This window comes from Bubalus kerabau, chromosome 10 (genome assembly GCF_029407905.1).
Source record: "Bubalus kerabau isolate K-KA32 ecotype Philippines breed swamp buffalo chromosome 10, PCC_UOA_SB_1v2, whole genome shotgun sequence".
In the NCBI taxonomy this organism is placed as follows: domain Eukaryota; kingdom Metazoa; phylum Chordata; class Mammalia; order Artiodactyla; family Bovidae; genus Bubalus; species Bubalus kerabau.
The window spans coordinates 6663160-6686762 of record NC_073633.1 but is presented as its reverse complement, the minus strand read 5'-3'; the positions used below and the strand labels follow the sequence as shown (position 1 = coordinate 6686762).

Here is a 23603-nt window from a genome sequence, read left to right as displayed (position 1 = left end):
AAAAGCCTGGGCTCAAATATTGGCTGTCCCCATTCACCAACTTGGGAATTTTACATAATCTCTCTGCCCTCCATTTCTTCATCTATAAGGCAGGGATAATTGAAAAAAAAAAAAAAAAAAAACTACCTATTTTTAAGATTGCTGTGGGGACTAAAGGCAATAATGTATATAATGTACACAGTGTCAAATAGCCAGCACTCATTAAATATAAATAAATATATATTAAACATAAACTATGATTGTCATTGTTCTGTGTAATTACAGAGAGAGAACTAGAGTTTATGGGTAAGAATGAGAAATAAGAAAATAGTCAATTCAGAAAAAGAATTTTCTGGCAATTATAGTATTATAAAAATAGATGAAGCTATCTTTTGCTGAAATAAATTCCTGTCAAGGTCAGTATTCAAGATGAAGCTGTCTGTGGACTTATCAGAGGTTTATCTAAGGTTTCAGAGGAGATTCCTGCTGAGGGTGGAAGATTAGATATAGAGAGGTCTCTGTCCTTCTCTCCAGCACACAGAGTCTGTACTATGGGCCCCTTTTCTTTTCTTGTAGGTGTAATTGAGATGTGATTATCCACGGGTGGTCACAGAAGGGTTCTCTAGCCTTGCAGTTTTACAGATTGAGAAGGTTGGTCTGGAGAAATCACTTTTTCTTCATGTCTAACTCTGTCCTTTTTAAGAAAAACGGTGCAGTGTTCTTTTGCTGCACCTTTATTCCTGCTACAAGCGGTGTGATTTCCTGCTTTCATGTTTCTTTCAGGTGAACCAAACGTCCACCAGTCTGACATTCCCCGTTCTCCACTTTACAGCGGTAGACACACACCCTCAAACAACCCTCATTCTCTACTTGTTTTAAAAGATACAATAGGACCTTGTTTCTGGGATTAAAGTAGTGCCCTGGGCTACTTCTCTAGATTTCTGCCATTTGTATTTCTAAGCCATTGGATTCTTGCATGATTTTTGTATATTTACCCACCCCGGGCCCCTTCTCTCCTCTGAGAGACTACAACTAGCCCTTGATTTAGGAAGTTCCTGCTATAATGCCTCTATCTGTACAGACATCATTTCCTGACTTCTCCCAGGCTTAAATCATGTATGGCCCCATCTCTGACCTTTCCCGGTTATGTCTGCTCATTCTCCCCATTTCTTGCTTATCAGTTCAGTCGCTCAGTCGTGTCCGACTCTTTGCGACCCCATGGACTGCAGCACGCCAGGCCTCCCTGTCCATCACTAACTCGGAATTTACATTTCACCTCAGAATTCCCCTAACACCCAAATCTGTTACTTTTACTCCATGTTTTAAAATTTTACAATCAATTTTTAACCAGCTCATGTTTCCTGTGCCCATTGCTTCATGCATGAAGAGTTAGAGGAATCCCTTGATTCTTGATGAGTAGACTAATCATAAAATAATACAAATGATTTATAAACATTTAAAAATGTTCATCCTCCCTAATATGAAAAAAAAGCCAGTAGAGGCAATGAAGTACTATTTTACTCTTACAAAATGAGTTGGTAGGAAACCAGGCAAATACCGCAAATCTGGTGAGTATACCCTAGGACAGGCATCTATGTCTACCCTGTTGATAAGAGTGTAACTTGATACCAGCTTTTGAGAAAGCAGTTTGGCAAAATATAATAAGGAAACACGACCATATATACTTTTGGGGGCAAAGAGGTTCATCACAGCATTATTCAGAGTGTGAAAAATAAGGTAATTGATAAGAAAGTTTGCCATAACTGAATTTTTTGCAGCCATTCAATCTTCCTTATTCCTAAACTTTTTAAATTAAACTTTTTATTTTGAGATCATTGTACTCTCACATGCAGTTGTAAGAACTAATGCAGCGGGATTTTATGTACTCTTTACCCAGTTTTCCCAGTGATAATATCTTGCAAAACTGTAGCACAGTATCACGATCAGAATGCTGATGTTGAGACAGTTAAAATGCAGAAGGTTTCCATCACTATAAGGATCCCTCTTGTCATGCTTTTAATCACTTGATCATTCCCACGGCCTCTTTTTAGCCCCTATCTGTTATCTATTTGTCCACTTTTTGCCATTTCAAAGAAGTTATGTAAATAGAATCATACGGTACGTAAGTTTTTAGGATTGGCTTTTTCTCACTCAGCCTAATTCTCTGGAGATTCATCCAGGTTGTTGCATTTATCAATAATTCATTTCTTTTTATTCCAAGAGTAGTATTCCATGATATGGGTATACACAGTTTGTTTAGCCAGCCCTTTGAAAGGTATCTGGGTTGCTTTCACTTTGAGGGAATGATGAATCAAGCTGCCGTAAACATTCAGGCTTAGGTGTGTTTACATGAACAGAACTTTGCATTTCTCAAGAGATGTGCAATTGCTGGGTCATACGTTAGTTGAATGTTTAATTTTTTAGGAAACTGAGAAACTTTTCCACAGGGACTGAACCTTTTCCCCCTCCAGCAATGTAAGAGTGCTGCGGTTTTTCCTCACCCCCACCAGCATTTGGTGTTGGCCCCATTCTTATTTTAGTTATTCTGATAGCTGTATAGTGGTATCCCATTGTGGTTTTCATTTGCATTTCTCTAATGGCTAATGATGTTGAATAATCTTCAAATCTTATTTGCCATCTGTATATTCTCTATGTTGAAATTCTTTTCATGCCTTTTGCCATTTTCTATTTGGATAGCTTGGTTTTTTACTATCGTATTTTGTAAAACTGAGATATAAGTAATATATCATAAAACTCATCATTTTAAGATGTACAATTTAGTAGTTTTAAGTATATTCAGAAGATTGTATAATCATGACACTTATGTAATTCCAGAACATGGTAATCACCCGTATTTATTAGCAACCACTTTCCATTCTCTCCTTCCTCACCCCTGGCAACTTCTAACCTACTTTCTATTTTTCTGCATTTGCCTATTTGGGATATTTAATATAAATAAAATCATATAATATATAACGTTATGGGACTGATTTGGGTATAAGGTGTTCAAGGTTCATCCACATTGTAGAGGTATCAGTGTTTCATTGCTTTTTTATTGCTGTACAATATTAAACTGTATGGATATATCACATTTTGCTTGGCTAGTCATCAACTTATAGACATTTAAGTCATTTCTACTTTTTGGTGAACATGAATAATGTCGCCATGTACATTTGTTCTGTGTACACATATTTTCAATTCTTTGGCTATACACCTAGGTGTAGGATTGATGAGTAACATGTAGGTTCTATATTTAATACTGTGTTACATTCCCAACAGCCACTTATGAGCATGTAGGAAATACACAGATTAAGGAAGAGGCTCTGCCATCTCAGACAAGCTATTTCATTGTGGGCAGCTAATTATCCCTGAGCCGAGCTAACGATTCTGACCTCGCATCGCATCATTGCCGAGGAGCCACATGTGAAATCATATAAGTGACAGTCACTCAAGTGTCCTACACAGACAATGAGCAAGCGGCTATTTTTCACACTCTTCCCAGGAGCTGCTACCACAGTTTTTAAATGTCCCTCGGAGCTAGTCCTCCTCCACAAGAACCACATCAAATGCTCTCTCATTATCACATCTGACAAAGCAGATCCTAGCTGTTAATGACAAATTAGAGCATACCAGTTACCCTTCTCTCCAAGAAAGTGGTGCCCCTCAACTCTGCAGGGAACACTTGTTTTTCGGAAGATGGCTTTGGGATTTGGAGGAGTGAGCTGGGGAGGTGGTTTCCGCAGAGGCCTGAGGAAGTACCCTTGCTAGCTCCCCTCTCCCAGATATCCAGAATCTTAGGCACAAACAGCCCAGGGAGAGGAGGGAATGGGAGGAGGTCTAGGGCCTCTGAGAAAAGAGGCCTGTCTGTCTCCTGTCTTCTCGTGGCCCTGAGAGAGGCACTGGTGAGGAGCCTAAGGAAGACTTGGGAGCAGGGCACATGGGGCCCTGCAGCAGCTACCAGGTCAGCAACGGGGCCCCCAGTGCCTCAGCTGAGCCGCGTCACAGGCCACCCTGATGGCCAGCACGCACACAGTGTGCTCCTGACGGAAGCTTCCGCCCTTGAACCTTCCCACACCGCGGCTACAAGGTCAGCCACAAACAAGGGTTCTTCTAAGAGGGCAATAGGGGTGGTGAAAGCTCCAGAAAACAGATCCCAAGGAAACTGGCTAAAGGAATGGAGGCAGTTCTGCCTGGAAGAGCAAAAGGCAGAGGAACAGGACATGAAAGGCTGTTGTGTGGAAGCAAAGAGCCCACTTAGTCTCTGTAGCGCTGAGAACTCAGCTAGGACCAAAGGGTGGGTGGAAAGTAAAAGTGTTGGGCTCAAAAAGGTTCCAACTAGTAATTAAAGCTGCCCAACTTGAAGGAATCACAAATTAATGCATTCTTAAAACGCTCTATTCCATGAGGCTTTCACATAGCCACATGGGTCTCTCAGTGAAATAGCTAAGCTGTCTATTAATGGCACTGTGTGCTGTGAAAGGGAATAGATTAATTGCGTATTGCCTCTATGTAGCTATGCTCAGAGGTAAGCCTAATGGACACATTCATGATAAAAGAAAAAAAGACCCTATTTTCTACTCTAATGTTCTAAGGTTTTCTCCAGGGCTGCTGGGGTCCCAAGGATTCGAGGGTTAGAAGCCTGCTGTACAATCCCACTTCTCACCGATCCGGGTCCCCCTCTCCTGTGACCTCTGACGCAGCTGAACAGAGATATACTGAAGTGTTTAAAAGACTCTGGAAGAAAAGGATTATCACTAAAGAGATTTGACCTTGAAAATCAAATGAATGAAGTAAAGGCTCTAAGAATAATTACCGACTTAATGAATTTGCAGCCCAGGAAGACCGATCCCTGAGACCTTCCTCCTGTTTCCCTTTGCAGTCAGGGGCTTGGGGAACCAGGTAGTCTCCGTCTTTCTTTCCTTTCCCCATGTTCCCTGGGAGCCTTGTTCCCTGAAGCACACTAAGTTCATGGCCAGCAAACGTCAAAGCTTCTCCGTGCAGAATAATGGGAGAATTCAGGCATTGTGGCTGGGGAAGAAGTACTTCTGGCCAAAAGTGAGTTCCTCAAAGCCCAGGATACAGGTGGTTATCTAGTTCAGAGATATTAAAATATTTTTGTTCTAAAAAAAGAGACTCTTGGGAGTTCCCTGGTGGCCTACTTGTTAGGAACTGGTGCTTTCGCTGGGGAGGCCTGAGTTCAATCCCTGGTCAGGGAACCATCCCACATGCTGTGCAGGGTGGCCAAAATGCAAAAAAAATTAAAATTAAAAATTTGGAAAAGAGAATCTTAATAGAGTATTTCCAGCCTGCAATTTCTAAGTTAACAGTAAAGTTTTTCATCTTAAATTTAAATACTTTCAAAGGTTATAATTTGAAACATTTCTAACATAAAAGTTGAATTTCTTTCATGAATGTATGCAATCAAGTCTAAACACTGTGGCAACTGATAAGCCATAATTTCATTTTTAAAAACAATTTTTTAACTTGCAGAAATTTGATGTTTTTTTCATGAACTTAAATTTTTATTCCAGTTCCAAGAGTTGTAATTAATAATATTTTTATAAGACTTTATTGATCAACCTATCACATTTATCTGCAGTAAAAAATGTATCTAAATTTTAAAACTTTTATGTTCTGTGATCATAAAACTGTAAGCATTAAAACAAGCTGGTTGTATGAATTAGCATTATTAGCAATTCACTACTAACTAAAACTGTATTAATATATTATATTTATTATTAAATACAAAAGTTTAAATTAGAATGAAAATACACCTTAATAAGATGATGAATTTTTTCAATTAGTTCAAGCATCTGTAGATGAATATTACTTAATGCTAAAATGAGACACAGGTTCTCATCAATTCTATTTCTTTTGTATGTTTTTAAGCTGTAAACTGTAGGAACTGAAAATGTTTTATGATAGTAATGTAATTTAACTCTTTGAACTCCTTCCATGTTATATGCCAAAATTCATATGATGATCTACTATCAAAACATATTTTTAATCTTCTTTCACCTGACAACTTGATTAGGTCCTTCTGCATTTTTTTAAATAAGCAACGAATTGGAAAGCACCCTGACTTGCAAAGAGATTTGTTCTCATCATTAAAATCTAATTGACTTTCTCAATTTCTGGGAAGAAAGATCTTTGCTAAGATTTATCAAATGATTGTTAATTATGTTGTAATACTTTCACCTAAACCCACCTTTTAAAATCCCATGTCTTCAGAAATGAAAGGAATAATAGATAGATATTAATTTCATTACACTTTTGCCAAAACAAAGCTTTTTGATAAAATATTTTTATCATATTTCTTGCCTTAACCATATTATCATTACCTTAGAGTTGCAGATTTAGCCCATTAACAGAACTTGTCCATCACAAACATCATTGGCAGAGCCAGTCTTCACTGTCAAACCTATTAGTCAAATCAGATACACTCTCTGTAGAAAAACACTTTGAATTCATTTTTCAATTCAGATAGTTATGTTGAGGATTATTATAAAAAATGAATGAGCATTAAAAGTCTATATTGTGAAACTGACCACTGAAACCAATCATAATTAAAATGATATGAACCTAACATAATTAATTATTCCATGTTTAAATAAGTTATAAAAACAAAATTATCCTTATACTTTCTTCAATCAAGTAAGAATGATGAAAGGCATGACATGTCTCTAGTAAAACTGAATGAGGCTATTGAATGCTGCTGACTGACTTTGGAGGATAAATAAGAACTTGTGAAAAAATGGGAAGCGCCACAAATAATAGAAGGGTTTTAGGCTTCTGATCAGTCTAGCAGCACACTAATATTTTTGATGATGTTATGAAAAACATATTAAACATTTTATAAGATAGGATATGATGAAAGTTGACTTGACTATAATTCAAACAAGTATTTTATGCTATGGTTTGATACCACAGGTTTTGACAGTTTTATTAACTAATGCACATCAAGTCTGAAAGAGACCATATGAAAATTTTTTAATCCTTGAATTTTACTCATTTTTATCTTGTAAAAATTGAGTATTTTCAAAAGGCATCCTGATTACATTTAGAATAATCAGCAATGCAAGCTTTTACTGCGCTAGCTGTTCTAGGTACTTTCTTTCCAGGTAAGAAATATCCTATGGATAAGTATGGAGACCAGTGGGTAAAAAATGCTTAAAATCACATGAACAAGCCATTTTGGGTATTCAGTGTTTCTTATTGATTTTCTCTTTGCTTCCGCCTCTTAGGACTCTCCCTTAAGGGTGAGGCATTTTTTGACAAGAGTCAGGAGGACAAAGTATTAAATAAAAATTGTCATTATTTCCATCACTGCATTTTACCAATTATCTGAATTCTGAAATCCCATGAATCCAAACACCTCATTTCTGTTTTCTAATCTATCACTTTGAATGTGTATAAGAAGGGAAAGCCCAAAGCATAATGGATTTATGATTAATCATTAAAGGAACCTTCCTCTTTGCCACATCTACGGTTTTTGTGTCATATTAAGTACAATGTCTTATATTAAGACTTGGTATGCATGAGACCTGTATCTTTTTTAAAGTAATGTGGAGAGGACTATTATAAACATAGGCTCATTCTCAGCAGAACAATCTCAGGAAGGAGTCCAGTATGCATAGAAGATCTAGAAATGAGTTTCCTTAAAACTATCTATGAGCATAGACTCCTGGGAAAGACTTCACATGCCCTGAGGTACACATACCCTGGTTTGAGGACCATGCATTTTTCAGACCTATATGTAGTCTAACCTGACCCAGTCCTAGGTGTTTTAGCCTGGAACTCTCAGTCAACGGGGGAGGGTAACTCAAAAGTTGAGAAGAGGGCCTGGAGATGCAGAGGGAACTGCAGCAGCTCTGTCTGGGGACCAGTAACAAGAAGCCTCTGTTTCCAGTCTGGCCTTCACAACTATCAAACAAAGATCTTAGAAGGTCCTTTGACCATTTGTGGGTGTAAATACGCACATCAGCATCTCTGAAATTAGAAGATTCCTGTTGCAAACTCACATGCCAACAGAGTGAGGCAGGGGAGGTAAATGAACAAAGCAGACAGGGTACGAGAAGATAAGCAGGGTGAGGACTGGATGTGTGAGGGGCCATGCCTCATCAGAGATGGAGGCCACTACTCAGCTCTCATTTTTCAAGGGAAGCCCCAAACCTGAATTTTCATGTGAAATCTTCCAATTTGTAAATGGTGGAAATTAAATCAACAATTTTATAAAACACATTTTGCAGGCAAAACAAGTCTGCAGGTTATATCTAGTCCATGGTTTTTGGTTAGCAATCTCTGCCCAAAGTCCACAGGGTAATATTTTTACCTCTAGAGAGAGAACAAAGCACAGTCTTTAATCAGTTTGGGCCTCCTGCTCTGACTCTGGCTAGTGCTCCAGTTTTTTAGCTCCACTTCAGCAGTTTATTCAGTTCAGTTCAGACACTCAGTCGTGTCTGACTCTTTGGGACCCCATGGACTGCAGCACCCCAGGCTTCCCTGTCCATCACCAACTCTTGGAGCTTACTGAAATTCATGTCCATCGAGTCAGTGATGCCATCCAACCATCTCATCTTCTGTCGTTCCCTACTTCTCCTGTCTTCAATCTTTCCCAGCATCAGGGTCTCTTTCAATGAGTCAGTTCTTCACATCAGGTAGCCAAAGTATTGGAGTTTCAGTTTCAGCATCAGTCCTTCCAATGAATATTCAGGACTGATTTCTTTTAGGATGGACTGGTTGGATCTCCTTGCAGTCCAAGGGACTCTCAAGAGTCTTCTCCAACACCACAGTTCAAAAGCATCAATTCTTCAGTGCTCAGCTTTCTTTATAGTCCAACTCTCACATCCATACATGATGTGGAAACCATATGGAAAAACCATAGCTTTATTAACCCTGAACAAGTTGTAGCTGATTTTCACAACATGGATCCTGCAAATTTACATTGAAATGCATGGTCAATTATCTAGTGTTTCAAGCTTCATAGGGAACGAGGGAGTTGTCATCATCAAACCCAAGCCATTGAGTTGGATGGAACTTTAAACATCATTTATTCTAGCATCCCTGTTTTGATAGCTTCCAATAACAGTTTCTAAATATTCCTTTGAAAGTCAATAGCACTTGGGTTAAGAAACAGTATTATAGTTCCTGGATGCTCTCCTCTTCTGCCTTCAGCCTCTGGAGCTCCAAAGATTGCAAAACTTCTTCAATCAAAGAAATAACTATGAGTCTACTATCAGCCGTTCTCACTTTCAGCCCCCGGCCTACGATTACCCTGAGGGTTTAACTTCAGATGGTGCGCTGGTTTTCAAATGTGTCCACAAATTTTTTGATACTCCTCCCTTCAGGAGGTAGAGCTTAATTCCCTCTCCATGACGGTGAGCTATACTTAGTGACTCGCTTCTAATGAATAGAGTATGATGGATGATGGTAACTTCTGAGAACAGGTCACAGGCATTATGGCTTGCTCCCAGCTCTCTCTTAAATTACTCACTGTGGGGAAAGCCAGAGGTCATGAGCACACTTGAGTGGCCCTGTGGAGAAGCCCATGCGTGGGAGAACTGAATTCTCCTGCCAACAACCATGTGAGCGAGCGACACTGGGAGCTGACTTTCCAGCCCTGGTTAAGCCTTCAGATAATTGCAGCCTGCTGACCTCTTGACTCCAAACCCAGAAGAAATGCTCTGCCATAGCCACTAGCTCAGCTGCTCCTGACCCCTGAACAACGGAATTCGGGAGAAAATAAACTTCTGTTGTTCCAAGGTGTCAAGTGTGGTTGTTAAATTAGGTGGCAAAAGATGAATACAGAGGGGCATCAAGCAACCCAGACTACCATCCCCCTGGCCTGGCCCCATCACGTTTTCTGAGTTTAACAAGAGCAAGAAGGCAAGATGTAACCCCTCACAGCTGTGATAACACATACAAGTGATGGGAGCCTCCTGAGTGAGGAAAATGGTAACATTATAAGATGAAAGGTAATTGTATTTGAAGAGCACTTCTCTTACATTTAGAAGCACCAACCTCGGGTGGGATTACCAAAACAGTGTAGCCCTATTTAAAACTTTTCTTCCAAGTTGAGCAAATTCCGATTATCTGGTAGGCAGCTGAGATTTTTTCTGGTAGGCAATTCTGCCCTAAAGCTCCTTTCTCTTAATAAGATTAAACATTAAGATAAAATAAGAATCTTAACCAAAATCTGAGATATGCATTAATTTCAAAAGCAACTCCCAATTTAAAAGTCCCTCCTGACACAAACAGAGGTGTCAAAAACCAAGATTCCCCAGATAGCATCCGATCCCCTTTCTCCAAAGCCTGAACTCCCAGCTTGGGGCAATGCTACCTTTGGCTCCTCTCCTATCTCTCTCTGGCTCTTAGAGATCTGCTCCTTAGCCCCTGTTCTGGTGAAACGGAACAAAGAGCTAACCCCTACCAGTCAATTTAACAACTTGTATTAATATGTAAACCCAAATGAGGTTTCACAGATAATAGATGAGGAGGGACCAGCTGGCATTTCTCATACACAGGGAGAGAATAAATTCCCTGAATTGTTGGGTTTCAGCATTCCAGGACACCTCCAGAAGGTTCTGGTGATGCTTCTCTAGATCTAGATAAGATCTAGATAACAGGTAGCTGGGTACATGTGAATTCATGACTTAAAATTCTATCTCAAAATTCTACCCACTTACAAAACTTTTCTTATACATTTATACATTTTTGTGTGTATGTGCAAATATTCCATGAAGAAGCAAGTATCTTTTGGTAAGGGTAAAAAACACCACAGAGTAAGTCTTTATGGCAAGGGCAAAAAAGAATGTTTTGAGGTGTGAGGGAGTGCATGGAAAGAGAAAAACAAAAGTACAGAAATAAAAGGGGCTTGGTTTAATTCTCCTTTGTATCCATAGGCAGCTCTACAAATACCATCCCAATGAGCCGTTGCCTAGGCCCTTATCTCATAAAACCCTCAGAAGGGAAAATGCATGAAAGGCAGAGCTGATTCTATCTCTATTGATATTTGCCCTTGGATCTACTTTTGGGTCTCTGAGAGCACATGAATTAACATGAGACAGTGTAAGTATTCAAAAGTAGGCATTTCCAATGATGAGCCAAGCCAGTTACCATACAGCTTGCATATTTATTGAACAAATACTACTAAAATAGCTAAAATACATTGGGTACTTGTCGTGAGTGCATCAGTAAAGATCACATTGTTACAAAAGCCTGCATATTCAGCAGTACACAACTGCAACTCTACGTAAATGCCACAGATGCAGAATACTGTTTTCTTGCTCTATTTACACAGCGGATACACCTACTCTAACAAAGGAGGTAGGGGGAAATGCACAGGAAACTCAGGCCAATGGGGAGCGAGAAGAGAACGAAGAAGTGCAGCGCATGCGTCAGTCGATGTGTAACAGTCAGAAGCGGAACAGTTCAGAACAAAGCCTGCCCTGTCAAAGGAAGAGCTAGAAGACAGTTATATAAAAATCAAGGTGGGCTTTCAGACTGGCTAACACAACAACATTCCATGAGTAGATGGTATTGTCTGATTGTATTTTTGTTTATCCATTTCATTGGGAGCAAGGACAAAAATGTAAAATCTACACCTTGCTTATCAGGACTGTTGAAAAAGAGTGCTCTGCCTTTTAAAAAAAAATTTTTGGGGGTGGGGGGTAAAGACAGTTTCTTCAACCTAATTTTTGGGAAAGGTGTAACTTTCATGTTCCTACTGAGATGCTAATTTTTCCCCCCCAGAGGGCATTTATAAAAAGAAAAAAAATAAACGTTTTCCCCTTTCCCCCTGAATATTTTTTCAAATGAAAGAACCAAAAGAGACACCTAAAAACGCCTGTCAAATTATTGCTTTTCGTTCACTAAGTTAGGCAGGCGAGGCTACTGAAAGGAAGAGATTTGGTAAGGAAATTACAGTTTTGTGATTGCTCCCGCTACAGTGACTGCGTGTCCGGGAGTGCCAGCCCGCGAGACGGGAGTCTCCTGCTCTGCGGTGGCACTCGCTCAACCTACAACGCTGAAGAAGAAAGCCACACTGAAGACACAAGGAGAACAAGTCAATCCAGTCTAGAGAACGACATTCAGGGAAACAGAGTACCAACACCTTCTTAGAACATGAAAATAAAAAATAACTCCATCAGAGCTACCTCGCCAAGGAGCATGTTGAAAGTCCAAAATAGCACCATTCATCAGTGTCTCAGGTCCTGTGGCAGCATCTCGGTCACTTACCACAAGGAAACAATGAGTTTCAAACTACTTCTATACATCAAAAGAGTACATGGATAAAATATAGAGATATACAGACAATTGATGAACATAAACTACTAGGCTTGTTACATCTAAATGAAAAAAAAAAAAAAAAAAAAAAAAGGGGACTCTCAGCCTCTGCAAGAAGCAGTCAGGAGCTGTGTGAGTGAAAAGGCAGAAGTGGACCGGTTGTGTGAGAGCAGAGGGGGGTTGAGTTGTGGAAGACATCGTCGTAGCAAACCAGGCCTGAAGGCCCACCTGTAAGGGTTGTAAACGTGGATTCACAGTGTGAAATTCTGAGCGTTTTCACTTGAGTCAGAATGATTAAAAACTGGTTTGATGATACCTATTTGTCCACTGTACATCTCTAAAGCAAGGCTCAGAGTCCCATAGTTTCTTCTTATACTTGATGATTTACACAGAAAAAAATCCCATATATGATACCATGACCTCATCAATACCCATACACCATATGTAATACAAATGGAGGTGATTAAAAAGAGTGGAGGTAACTGGTTCCTGGGGAGTGGAGTTCATTGCTGCCAAGTGGAGTCAGGGAGGCATCCCCGATCCCGCCATCCTTCTTGCGGTTCACTTCCTTGGGGACAGGAAGTCGTCCCTGAAGAGCACACAGACAGACACACACAGAAAGAATCACACTGAGTCACGCTTTGAAAACCATTTGAACATTTTTGCTTCTTCCTCCCAACTTTTATCCTTGAACTCCCCACATTTTGCAGAGTTTACATATTAAACACAGTTCACCTGAATGTAAATATTAGGTCTGTGAGGGCATGAAATAATTAAACACTAGCTGCCTTGGCTGCAGTAGAATCAAGGGCTTCTCTAAGGGCTGAGCCCAGCCATGTGGGAGGCAGCATTCCCCACAGTTGGGTTTCTAAAGACAGTTTCCGGGATCAAATACGGCCTGACAGAAGGCTGGGTGAGAGGAGTTCCTAGGAGTGTTAACGCTTTGGGTTTTTTTTTTTTAAGAGTTGAATGGCTGTGGTGGAAAGGGATAATTGTTTTATAATACATAGTAAAAATATTTAAAGCATATCACAACTGCAACAAATATAATTTATGAACATTTTATTCTAGAAGCAAGTGGCCCAGGCCCTAGAGGCCTTACAGTGAGGACCAAAAGTGGGCACTAAAGACAGGGGAGTGTTTGGGGGGTAAATCATGTGGGCCAGGGCTGGGGAGGCAGAAGCTGCAGAAGAGAGGCGACGAGAGGGAGACCAGGCCCAGAGAGCGGGAGACTCAGCTAGTTGGGACTGGCTGCAGCTCTTCTAGTCTATCCTCACAACCCTGATGAGTGAGGATTTGTGTATCTGACTAGGAGAATCCAAATACACTGTGACTGAGGACCCATTGAGCGCCCACAGGGAGGAGATCCCCACCACAGCCAAACAGCAGGTGGACAGGACAAGGAGGCCCATCTGCCCAAGCGATGCCACAAAATAAAGGTCTTATCAAAACCAGATGTTATGTCCCACTCAGGAATGAAAACAGTGAACATATGACAAGAGTCTCTTTTAGCCTAACCATTAAGTACAGGAATTTTCTCGGGAAAAAAAAAATCCATTATGGTTTTAAAAGATCTGTTAGGATTTTTTGTTGTTGTTGTTCTCTTTTTGTTAAGGCCACATGTTCTAAAAGGATAGTTATAATAAGCCAATTTGACTGGACATAGGTACTTGAGTTAAAGTGATAATCATGCTTTGTAATCTACAAATTACCATATTTGAATCTTTTTAAGAAACTCAACATTCAAAAAACTAAGACCATGGCATTCGGTCCCATCCCTTCATGGCAAATAGATGGGGAAACAATAGAAACAGTGAGAAACTTTATTTTCTTGGGCTCCAAAATCACTGCAGATGGTGACTGCAGCCATGAAATTAAAAGACACTTGCTCTTTGGAAGAAAAGCTATGACCAATCTAGACAGCATATTAAAAAGCAGAGACACTACTTTGCCAACAAAGGTCCATCTAATCAAAGCTATGGTTTTTTTCAGTAGTCATGTATGGATGTGAGAGTTGGACCATAAAGAAAGCTGAGAGCCAAAGAATTGATGCCTTTGAACTGTGGTGTTGGAAAAGACTCTTGAGAGTCCTTTGGACTGCAAGGAGATCAAACCAGTCAATCCTAAAGGAAATCAGTACTGAATATTCATTGGAAGGACTTATTCTGAAGCTGAAGCTCCAATACTTTGGCCACCTGATGTGAAGAACTGACTCATTGGAAAAGACCCTGATGCTGAGAAAGATTGAAGGCAGGAGAAGAAGGCGACGACAGAGGATGAGACGGTTGGATGGTATCACCAACTCAATGAGTTTGAGAAAGCTCCAGGAGTTGGTGATGGACAGGGAAGCCTGGCAAGGTGCAGTCCCTGGGGTTGCAAAGAGTTGGACATGACTGAGCGACTGAACTGAACTGAAGAATTCAGAAATCAGAGACATCCAAACAACTTGAAACCAAATTGTTCAGTTCACTCAGCAACCGCAGAGTGAACTAAATGTAACAGAGAATTCAGCTTTAAGAAGTTTTATTTACCGTACAGAGTTCTCATATTAAACATCTGTTTTATCTAAATTTTTTAAAAAATATCTCAGACTTTTAGAGCATGTAACATTTTCAGAATGTATATAAAATCCCCTCAGTATGTACTTTAATGCTCCAGTCTTAGTCTGTGATTTAGAGGTTGTTTTGGTATCATTAAATGCCAAAAGGGCCAAACCAGAAAATTAAAATTTTATTCATCATTTACATGCCCTAAGGGATCCAGAAAAATATCCAAAAGCATTATATCAAACAATTCCTTTCTTTTGTGAAAATAATTTCAATTTTGAAATTTGGCATGCAATCCCAGTATTTAAAAAAGAAATCCACTGAAACCCGATGTCTTTAAAATAATGTTTGTTTCTCCTCTCGTATCAACCAGTTAGCGTCACGGTTCAGGGTATGACAAACAAGTTTTAGACAAATGAAGAATTCAATGCTAACTGTCATAGGCCTAGAAAAGGAAATCAAAAGTTCGTAACACACTTCACTTACCATCATGGCTGGCCTTAAAACTGCCTACTTCAGACCTACTCCTAAGTGAATGTACAGAACATCAGTTAGTCTTTTTATGTGTCAGTCTCATTACCCTCATATTTCCATGAAAAAAAAAAATACAACAAAATGGATGGAGGATGGGTGGGAGCTGGGTGGGATATGGGTAATTTGGAAAGAAGTTCTTCCAGGAAAACAAAATTTGAAGGAGATTATTTCAGATTCGAATTTACCATTTTTAGTATTTTTTTCTCTCTTTCAAGACCCCCAAATATTCAGATGTGTCCTTCCTTCATTATTCACATTCTGCATGCCTATAATGGACTGAACAGTTATTAGATTTTAAGGCAAGAGAGACAAAAGCAGTCCCTCCAGCCTGCCCCCAAATTAACATGCTATATGGGAGCCACCCAAGTAACTGGAGGACAGCAGAGCGGTGGTGACAAGCCTTGCAGGGAGTTCTGATATCAGACACCCTGGGAGCTTCTGGGGAGCTAACGCTCTGTGCGCCCTTCCTTTGGAGGCTGGGATTCGCTAGATTTCAGTCCCTATCTCCTATTCATTAAAAAAAGAGAGAGAGAGAAAGAAAGCAAAAAAGATATCTTTGCCCCCACTGAAGGAATTTCAAGCTTCTGCAACAAGAGAAGGAGGTATTTCAAAGAGACAGGAAGATGTCTTCCAAGGTTAGACCTTGGAAGAATTTTATGCAAAAATTGTCCTATTTTCCTCCATCATCCCTCATATAATGGTCCCTACAGGACTGAGGAACTTGAATAAACCAAAAGGCTGGAGGAGGAGATACAGATACGTTTCTGGGGGCCCCCGAGACTGTGCTCCTGGGTGGCTCTCCCTGCCGACGACTGTTAGTACATGAGGCCCCCAGTTACTCAGTAATGTGTTTTGGGCCAAGTAAGCCAGGATTGTTTTTCTTATGATTATGCAAAGATGTACTTTTCCAGAAGGCAACAGCTAGAAAAAGGACAAATATATTATGCTTAAAATACTATTCATATATTTAGAGAGGAAAGAACTCAAAATAACAGAAGACCTGAATTCCAGGATCCATCAGCCCCCTGGAGCATACCTCAATGCAGACAAGGCCTAGGACTCAGATGGCCTTTCAAGAGGAAAGGGAGGCATGTTGACCTCACTGAGGAATTTGGCCAGTCTTGCTTGTCTGGTTGATGTATCAAAGATAAGAACTCTGGACTCCTGAATGGGGCAGGAACTAATGAAAAAGCTATACTCCCCCTCTTCCCTTCCATGATCACATCTTAACCTCAGCTACTCCGGGGAATTATGCCCTGAGGTGGTCCAGCAAAGAACATCTAGACCACTGCAACCCTGGTGCTGCAGTGCTTGGGTGTGAGTGTGTTTTAAATAAAGCTCCTGTATTTTTGCTCACCTCCACTCCAACTCTACAAGATCAGAAAAAGTCTGGCCCAGGCTGGGACCAAATCATTTAGTTCACGTACTTTCTTGCCAATGATTTCGACCTTGACCTTCAGAAATTCTCTGAAAGATTAAAAGTGATTTAGGACTGTTTTCTTTCAGTGCAAACTGCCAGTCAACATAATCTCTTTAACTAATGTCTGCCTGTCAGTAAAAGGTAGGGAATTGCTGAAACCATTAAGGGCAAGTAAGATAGTTTACCAAAGCTGAAATGGCAGCAATAGTTAGGGAGTCCTCTCCATTGGTCAATTACACTTAAGAAATTTTTAAATGGAAATTGTATTTTCAATGGTCTCTATTTTTGTAATTGCAGAATCAACAGGTCAGTGGTAAAAAATACAATCCTCCTTGCTTAAGGTCAAATTGAAATTTACCCTAACAAGCAAAGTTCAAAGGTATCTACAGTAAAAACTGGTAAATGTTTTTGTTGTTGTTTTGAAATGCTGCTGAAATCTACAATGTAAATTTTACAAATTTTCTTATGGCAGAGAACTGTCACACTGAAAATGTCTGAGCAATTACAGAAAATACTTTTGGGCCTAAAACTTAGAAGAAAAAATATAGCAGCTTTTTAATATTCTTTCTGTTTTGTTTCATGGGTAATTTTATCAGATAGTCAGGTTTTATTACTGAAAAAATTATCATCTATACTTTTAAGAGACCTTTTAGTTAGATGTATTCATATTTGGATTTATCTACATCGGAATGGAACAAATTAAAAAACCTATAAAATGTATATATGACGAATTGGTTCCATTGTTCTTAAATGAAAATTTGCTTTGGACTTCGGGCATCAAGAAAGAAAGATAATATGAATTGTAAGAATCACAGGATATCAGGATATTCTTTTTCTTTTTTGTACTACATGTTATTTCCAAGATGATAATAGGTTATGGATTATGGTATCAGGTTAATGGATTATTATAGTAGACAGTAATGAGTATTAAAATGAGGAATAGCTGTTGTTGTTTGTTTCTATATTTTAAAAAAAAAAAAGCACCATAACAAAATGTCAGCTGGAGATCTTACCTTAGGAAGCCTTCCCTCCATTTCTTTGTCTGGAAATGGTTCTTGACAGACCCAGACAGAAAGCTCTGGGTAATAAACCTAGAGAGACATAAAAGCATACACATTCAGATTAAAAAGAGGAGCCACTCTGAAACCTCTTGGGATCAGCTTAATGAGCTCAATTGTCCTCAATGGTCACTTATTTCCCAATTGTAACTTAGAAAGCTGGGGAAGCCCATTCTCTCTTTCAGTCAGTGTGCAGATTCTACACTCAGGAGAGTTTTAGCTCAGTGTCTTCCAAGACTAAGTTCAAGAGAGCAGAGATATCAATCAGTGTTATCTTTAGCACGCAAAGTGGTAGCGTCATGGCCTGACTGGCTAAGCAAACTAAGGCACTGGGGAGGCCCAATTTTCAAAGCAACCTGTGATTAGTATCCTTGCAAAACTCCATGTTTATGAGATAAATGTGTCATGTACTCGCCCAACACTGTTAAGGGTTATCCCGATTCATTTGTTAGAAGGCTCAATGATGCACAAAGCATAGGGAGGAGAGGAAGAGGCAGCCTGCCTCCTCCCCAGAGTCACAGGTCTGCCCAGCTGCTTGAAAGTATCAAGGGTCTGAGACAGGGACAGGGCGAGGGATGGCATCATCATCATGAATGATTCAGAGAATAGCTGATGAATGGGGTGGTGGTGCAGGGGTGGACGAGATGGAACGACTGAGTCCAACTGAGTAACTCTTTTTTCAATACTGAAAAGGGTTATTATCATAAGAAGGCTGCTGGCCAGCTGTTCTCTATCTCTGGTAAAGACAGGAGGAGGGGGATAAGGAAGGACTTTTACAAGTACAGATTTAGGTCAGCTGTAAGGAAGAACTTGGCATAAGAATTGTTAAATTACTGAAAGAATTTAGAGAGGAAAACTGTGAAATCTTCCTTAAGAAATTTAGAAACTGAATCCAATCACCATCTGCCAAGGCTAATTTACATTTGATACAGCCCTTCTTGAAGGGAGGGAGAAAATTAGATGAGATCCCCTGCAGATCTGATTCTATAAATGCTGTAAATAAGCTTTACATTTAATAAATGACATTAAGAATCTCACTTCATTAATCAGTTATCAAATACTTATGCATCTTTTTGTGGTTTGTTTTTGAAAGCATTAGATGTGGTAGCCTAATCATTGGGCTCACTGCAACGATATCAATGTCCCAATGTCAGTCCATCTGGTCTGAGGCATGAAATGTGGATGGCTGTGTAGGTTCTGTGGGACAGTCTAACAGAAACTATCTTTGCTCAACTCCAGTAGCATTTACGGCACATGCCACTGAACAAAGCAATTTTGTGTACATTACCTAATTTATCCTGATTCTAAGTTGTGAATAGGTCTTATCATTACAGAGAAAAGGAAACTGCCACTCAGAACGGTCACACAGTGTACAGGATAAGGCTCAAACTCAAGCCAGATTCCCAGTTCTAAAGCGGGATTTCAGTTATTGGCACCTTAAAGATGCCCTCAAATTATTCCAGAATGCAAACTGCCTACAACCTCTCTTTCAAAATTACACCAGCCCACAGCCACCATACACATTTAGGTCTTAAATATTGGAAAGCTCCTCCTGCAAGAACTGGGCTTGTTTGCTGACTTTGGACTGGGCCCGCTTTCTGGGCCATGTGGTTCCGCCAATCTCAAACTCCTTCCTCTTGCTCAGCTTTCCCCTCCTCTGCTCAGCTCCTTCTAGTAAAATTCCACCATCTGCCTCATTTGGGACAAACAACCACCATGACATTCTCTTCAACCAAGAATGGGTGAAGAAAACAAAACTGCAATCTTCGATACACACGCTGTGCTTTGAGGCTTAAAAGAAAGTCACAGTACACAAAATCCCACTCTAGGAAATTTTAGGAGATCTCAGATTGGGATCCACTGTAAGTTCACTTAATATAAACAGATAAAAGATGATGGCATCTCTATATTACTGCTTTTAAAGGCATGCTTTAAGTATAATTAAAAACATGACAGGTATTAGCAAGAAAAAGTATTTCACTGTAAACCAAAAATATTGATAGAAATACATATATAAGCTTAGTAGGCATATGGATGCAGTGAAAAGCAAAATCAATTAAATGTTATATATGTGTTCTTCTGCTTTTCTGTGATATACTATTTTAACAAAATGACACTACATTAGCATCTAACTTCTAGGTCCAAAGCATCAATACTAAAGCAACCCAGGCTGGATTTGTAGGGGAAAATAGCTTGCCTCTCAGAAATTCTTATACTTAGTCACAATACTTTTTATACTTTTTCCTAAGAACTTTCTTCTTTAAAAGCTAAACAGCCAATAATATTTGCCAATGAACTCAGGAACGTAAGTATCTGTTAGCAACTCATGAGTAAGCAAACTTCCTTCCATACCTCAAATTTGCTCTTGTGCAACATATCAATTTAGCTATAAAGTGACCAAAGGCATTTCTAATTAGGCTTTTTTTTTTTTTAGTGTGTGAATCATAATCATCGTAGGTGTTAGGAAAGACAAATGTAATTTTGGCTTTGTGATAAATTCATATAGTCTTCTTCAGAGTCAGAATTTTAACCCCAAAATGGCAGAGACAGAAGAATCTCATTTACATTATTAACACCTGCCTGGCTGGTCTCTTAAGAACTCAGCAAATTCCTGGACACAGAAACCTAAAGGGGAATAAACTTCTATTTTTTGGTTTTGGGAAAGGGTGGTAGATTATTGGAAATCCATGCTACCTACATAACAGCTCCATTCTTTCCTATACCTGTGGTATTTTGAAGACTCTAATATGAATGACTTTTTTGGGCATTCTTTGGCATTTCCTTTCTTTGGGATTGAAATGAAACCTGACCTTATCCAGTCCTGTGGCCACTGCTGAGTTTTTCAAATTTGCTGACATATTGAGTGCAGCACTTTCACAGCATCATCTTTCAGGATTTGAAATAGCTCAACTGGAATTCCATCACCTCAACTAGCTTTGTTCATAGTGATGCTTCCTAAGGCCCACTTGACTTCACATTCCAGGATGTCTGGCTCTAGGTCAGTGGTCATACCATCGTGATTATCTGGGTCGAGAAGATATTTTTTGTATAGTTCTTCTGTTTATTCTTGCCACCTCTTCGTAATATCTTCTGCTTCTGTCAGCTCCATACAATTTTTGTTCATTATTGAGCCCAACTTTGCATGAAATGTTCCCTTGGTATCTCTAATTTTCTTAGAGATATCTAGTCTTTCCCATTCTTTTATTTCGCTTTATTTATTTGCATTGATCAAAGGAAGGCTTATCTCTTCTTGCTATTCTATGGACCTCTGCATTCAAATGCGTATATCTTTCCTTTTCTCCTTTGCTCTTCGCTTCTCTTCTTTTCACAGCTATTTATAAGGCCTCCTCAGACAGCCATTTTGCTTTTTTGCATTTCTTTTTCTTGGGGATGGTCTTGATCCCTGTCTCATGTACAATGTCATGAACCTCTGTCCATAGTTCATCAGGCACTCTATCAAATCTAGTCCCTTAAATCTATTTCCCACTTCCATTGTATAATCATAAGGGATTTGATTTAGGTCATATCTGAATGGTCTAGTGGTTTTCCCCACTTTCTTCAACTTGTCTGAATTTGGCAATAAGAAGTTCATGATCTGAGCCACAGTCCACTCCTGGTCTTGTTTTTGCTGACTATATAGAGCTTCTCCATCTTTGGCTGCAAAGAATATAATCAATCTGATTTTGGTGTTGACCATCTGGTGATGTCCATGTGTAGAGTCTTCTCTTGTGTTGTTGGAAGAGGGTGTTTGCTATGACCAGTGCATTCTCTTGGCAGAACTCTCATTAGCCTTTGCCCTGCTTCATTCTGTACTCCAAGGCCAAATTTGCCTGTTATTCCAGGTGTTTCTAGACTTCTACTTTTGCATTTCAGTCCCCTATAATGAAAAGGACATCTTTGGGGGTTGTTAGTTCTAGAAGGTCTTGTAGGTCTTCATAGAACCGTTCAACTTCAGTTTCTTCAGCGTTACTGGTTGGGGCATAGACTTGGATTACTGTGACATTCAATGGTTTGCCTTGGAAACGAACAGAGATCATTCTGTCATTTTTGAGATTGTATCTAAGTACTGCATTTCGGACTCTTTTGTTGACCATGATGGCTACTGCATTTCTTCTAAAGGATTTCTGCCCACAGTAGTAGATATAATGGTCATCTGAATTAAATTCACCCATTACAGTCCATTTTAGTTCACTGATTCCTAGAATGTCGACGTTCACTCTTGTCATCTCCTGTTTGACCACTTCCAATTTGCCTTGATTCATGGACCTAACATTCAGGTTCCTATGCAATATTGCTCTTTACAGCATTGGACCTTGCCTCTATCACCAGTAATTTCAATTATTCCAATAATTCCAATATTCTATCACCAATATCATTCCAATCCCAAAGAAAGGAAATGCCAAAGACTGCTCAAACTATCACACAATTGCACTCATCTCACATGCTAGTAAGGTCATGCTCAAAATTCTCCAAACCAGGCTTCAGAAATACGTGAACTGTGAACTTCCAGATGTTCAAGCTGGTTTTAGAAATGGCAGAGGAACCAGAGATCAAATTGCCAACATCTGCTGGATCATCAAAAAAGCAAGAGAGTTCCAGAAAAACATCTATTTCTGCTTTATTGACTATACCAAAGCCTTTGACTGTGTGGATCACAATAAACTGTGGAAAACTCTTCAAGAGATGGGAATACCAGACTACCTGACCTGCCTCTTGAAAAACTTGTATGCAGGTCAGGAAGCAACAGTTAGAACTGGACATGGAACAACAGACTGGTTCCAAATCGGAAAAGGAGTACGTCAAGGCTGTATATTGTCACCCTGCTTATTTAACTTATATGCAGAGTACATCATGAGAAATGCTGGACTGGATGAAGCACAAGCTGGAATCATTGCCGGGAGAAATATCAATAACCTCAGATGTGCAGATGACACCACCCTTATGGCAGAAAGTGAAGAAGTAAAGAGCCTCTTGATGAAAGTGAAAGAGGAGAGTGAAAAAGTTGGCTTAAAGCTCAACATTCAGAAAACGAAGATCATGGCATCTGGTCCCATCACTTCATGGCAAATAGATGGGGAAACAGTGGAAAGAGTGACAGACTTTATTTTGGGGGGCTCCAAAATCACTGCAGATGGTGATTGCAGCCATGAAATTAAAAGACGCTTACTTCTTGGAAGGAAAGTTATGACCAACCTAGACAGCATATTAAAAAGCAGAGACATTACTTTGCCAACAAAGGTCCGTCTAGTCAAGGCTATGGTTTTTCCAATAGTTATGTATGGATGCGAGAGTTGGACTATAAAGAAAGCTGAGCACTGAAGAACTGATGCTTTTGAGTTGTGGTGTTGGAGAAGACTCTCGAGAGTCCCTTGAACTACAAGGAGATCCAACCAGTCCATTCTAAAGAAGATTAGTCCTGGATGTTCATTGGAAGGACTGATGCTGAAGCTGAAACTCCAATACTTTGGCCACCTGATGCAAAGAGCTGACTCTTTTGAAAAGACCCTGATGCTGGCAAAGATTGAGGGCAGGAGGAGAAGGGGACGACAGAGGATGAGATGGTTTAATGGCATCACTGACTCAATGGACATTTGGGAAAACTCCGGGAGTTGGTGATGGACAGGGAGGCCTGGGGTGCTGCAGTCCATGGGGTCGCAAAGAGTCGGACATGACTAAGTGACTGAACTGAACTAGCTAAATATGAATAACTTAAGGGAAAAAATATCAATGATAATCATTATCTTTACTATCAGATAACTCAGAATACCTCTGTCCATGCCG

General features: G+C 39.7%; 1 protein-coding gene across 1 annotated transcript in view; it reads right to left on the bottom strand.

Annotated features, from left to right (window-relative positions):
• Positions 1–11090: 11090 nt before the first annotated feature.
• NREP (neuronal regeneration related protein) overlaps positions 11091–23603 on the bottom strand; it is a 32922-nt gene continuing 20409 nt past the window's right edge. The window contains exons 4-5 of the mRNA XM_055536511.1: positions 17778–17855; positions 11091–12853 (exon numbers count right to left, since the gene is read on the bottom strand). Coding sequence (XP_055392486.1) covers positions 12728–12853; positions 17778–17855 — 204 coding nt within the window. The 3' untranslated portion in view covers positions 11091–12727. The remainder of the gene's footprint in view (positions 12854–17777; positions 17856–23603) is intronic.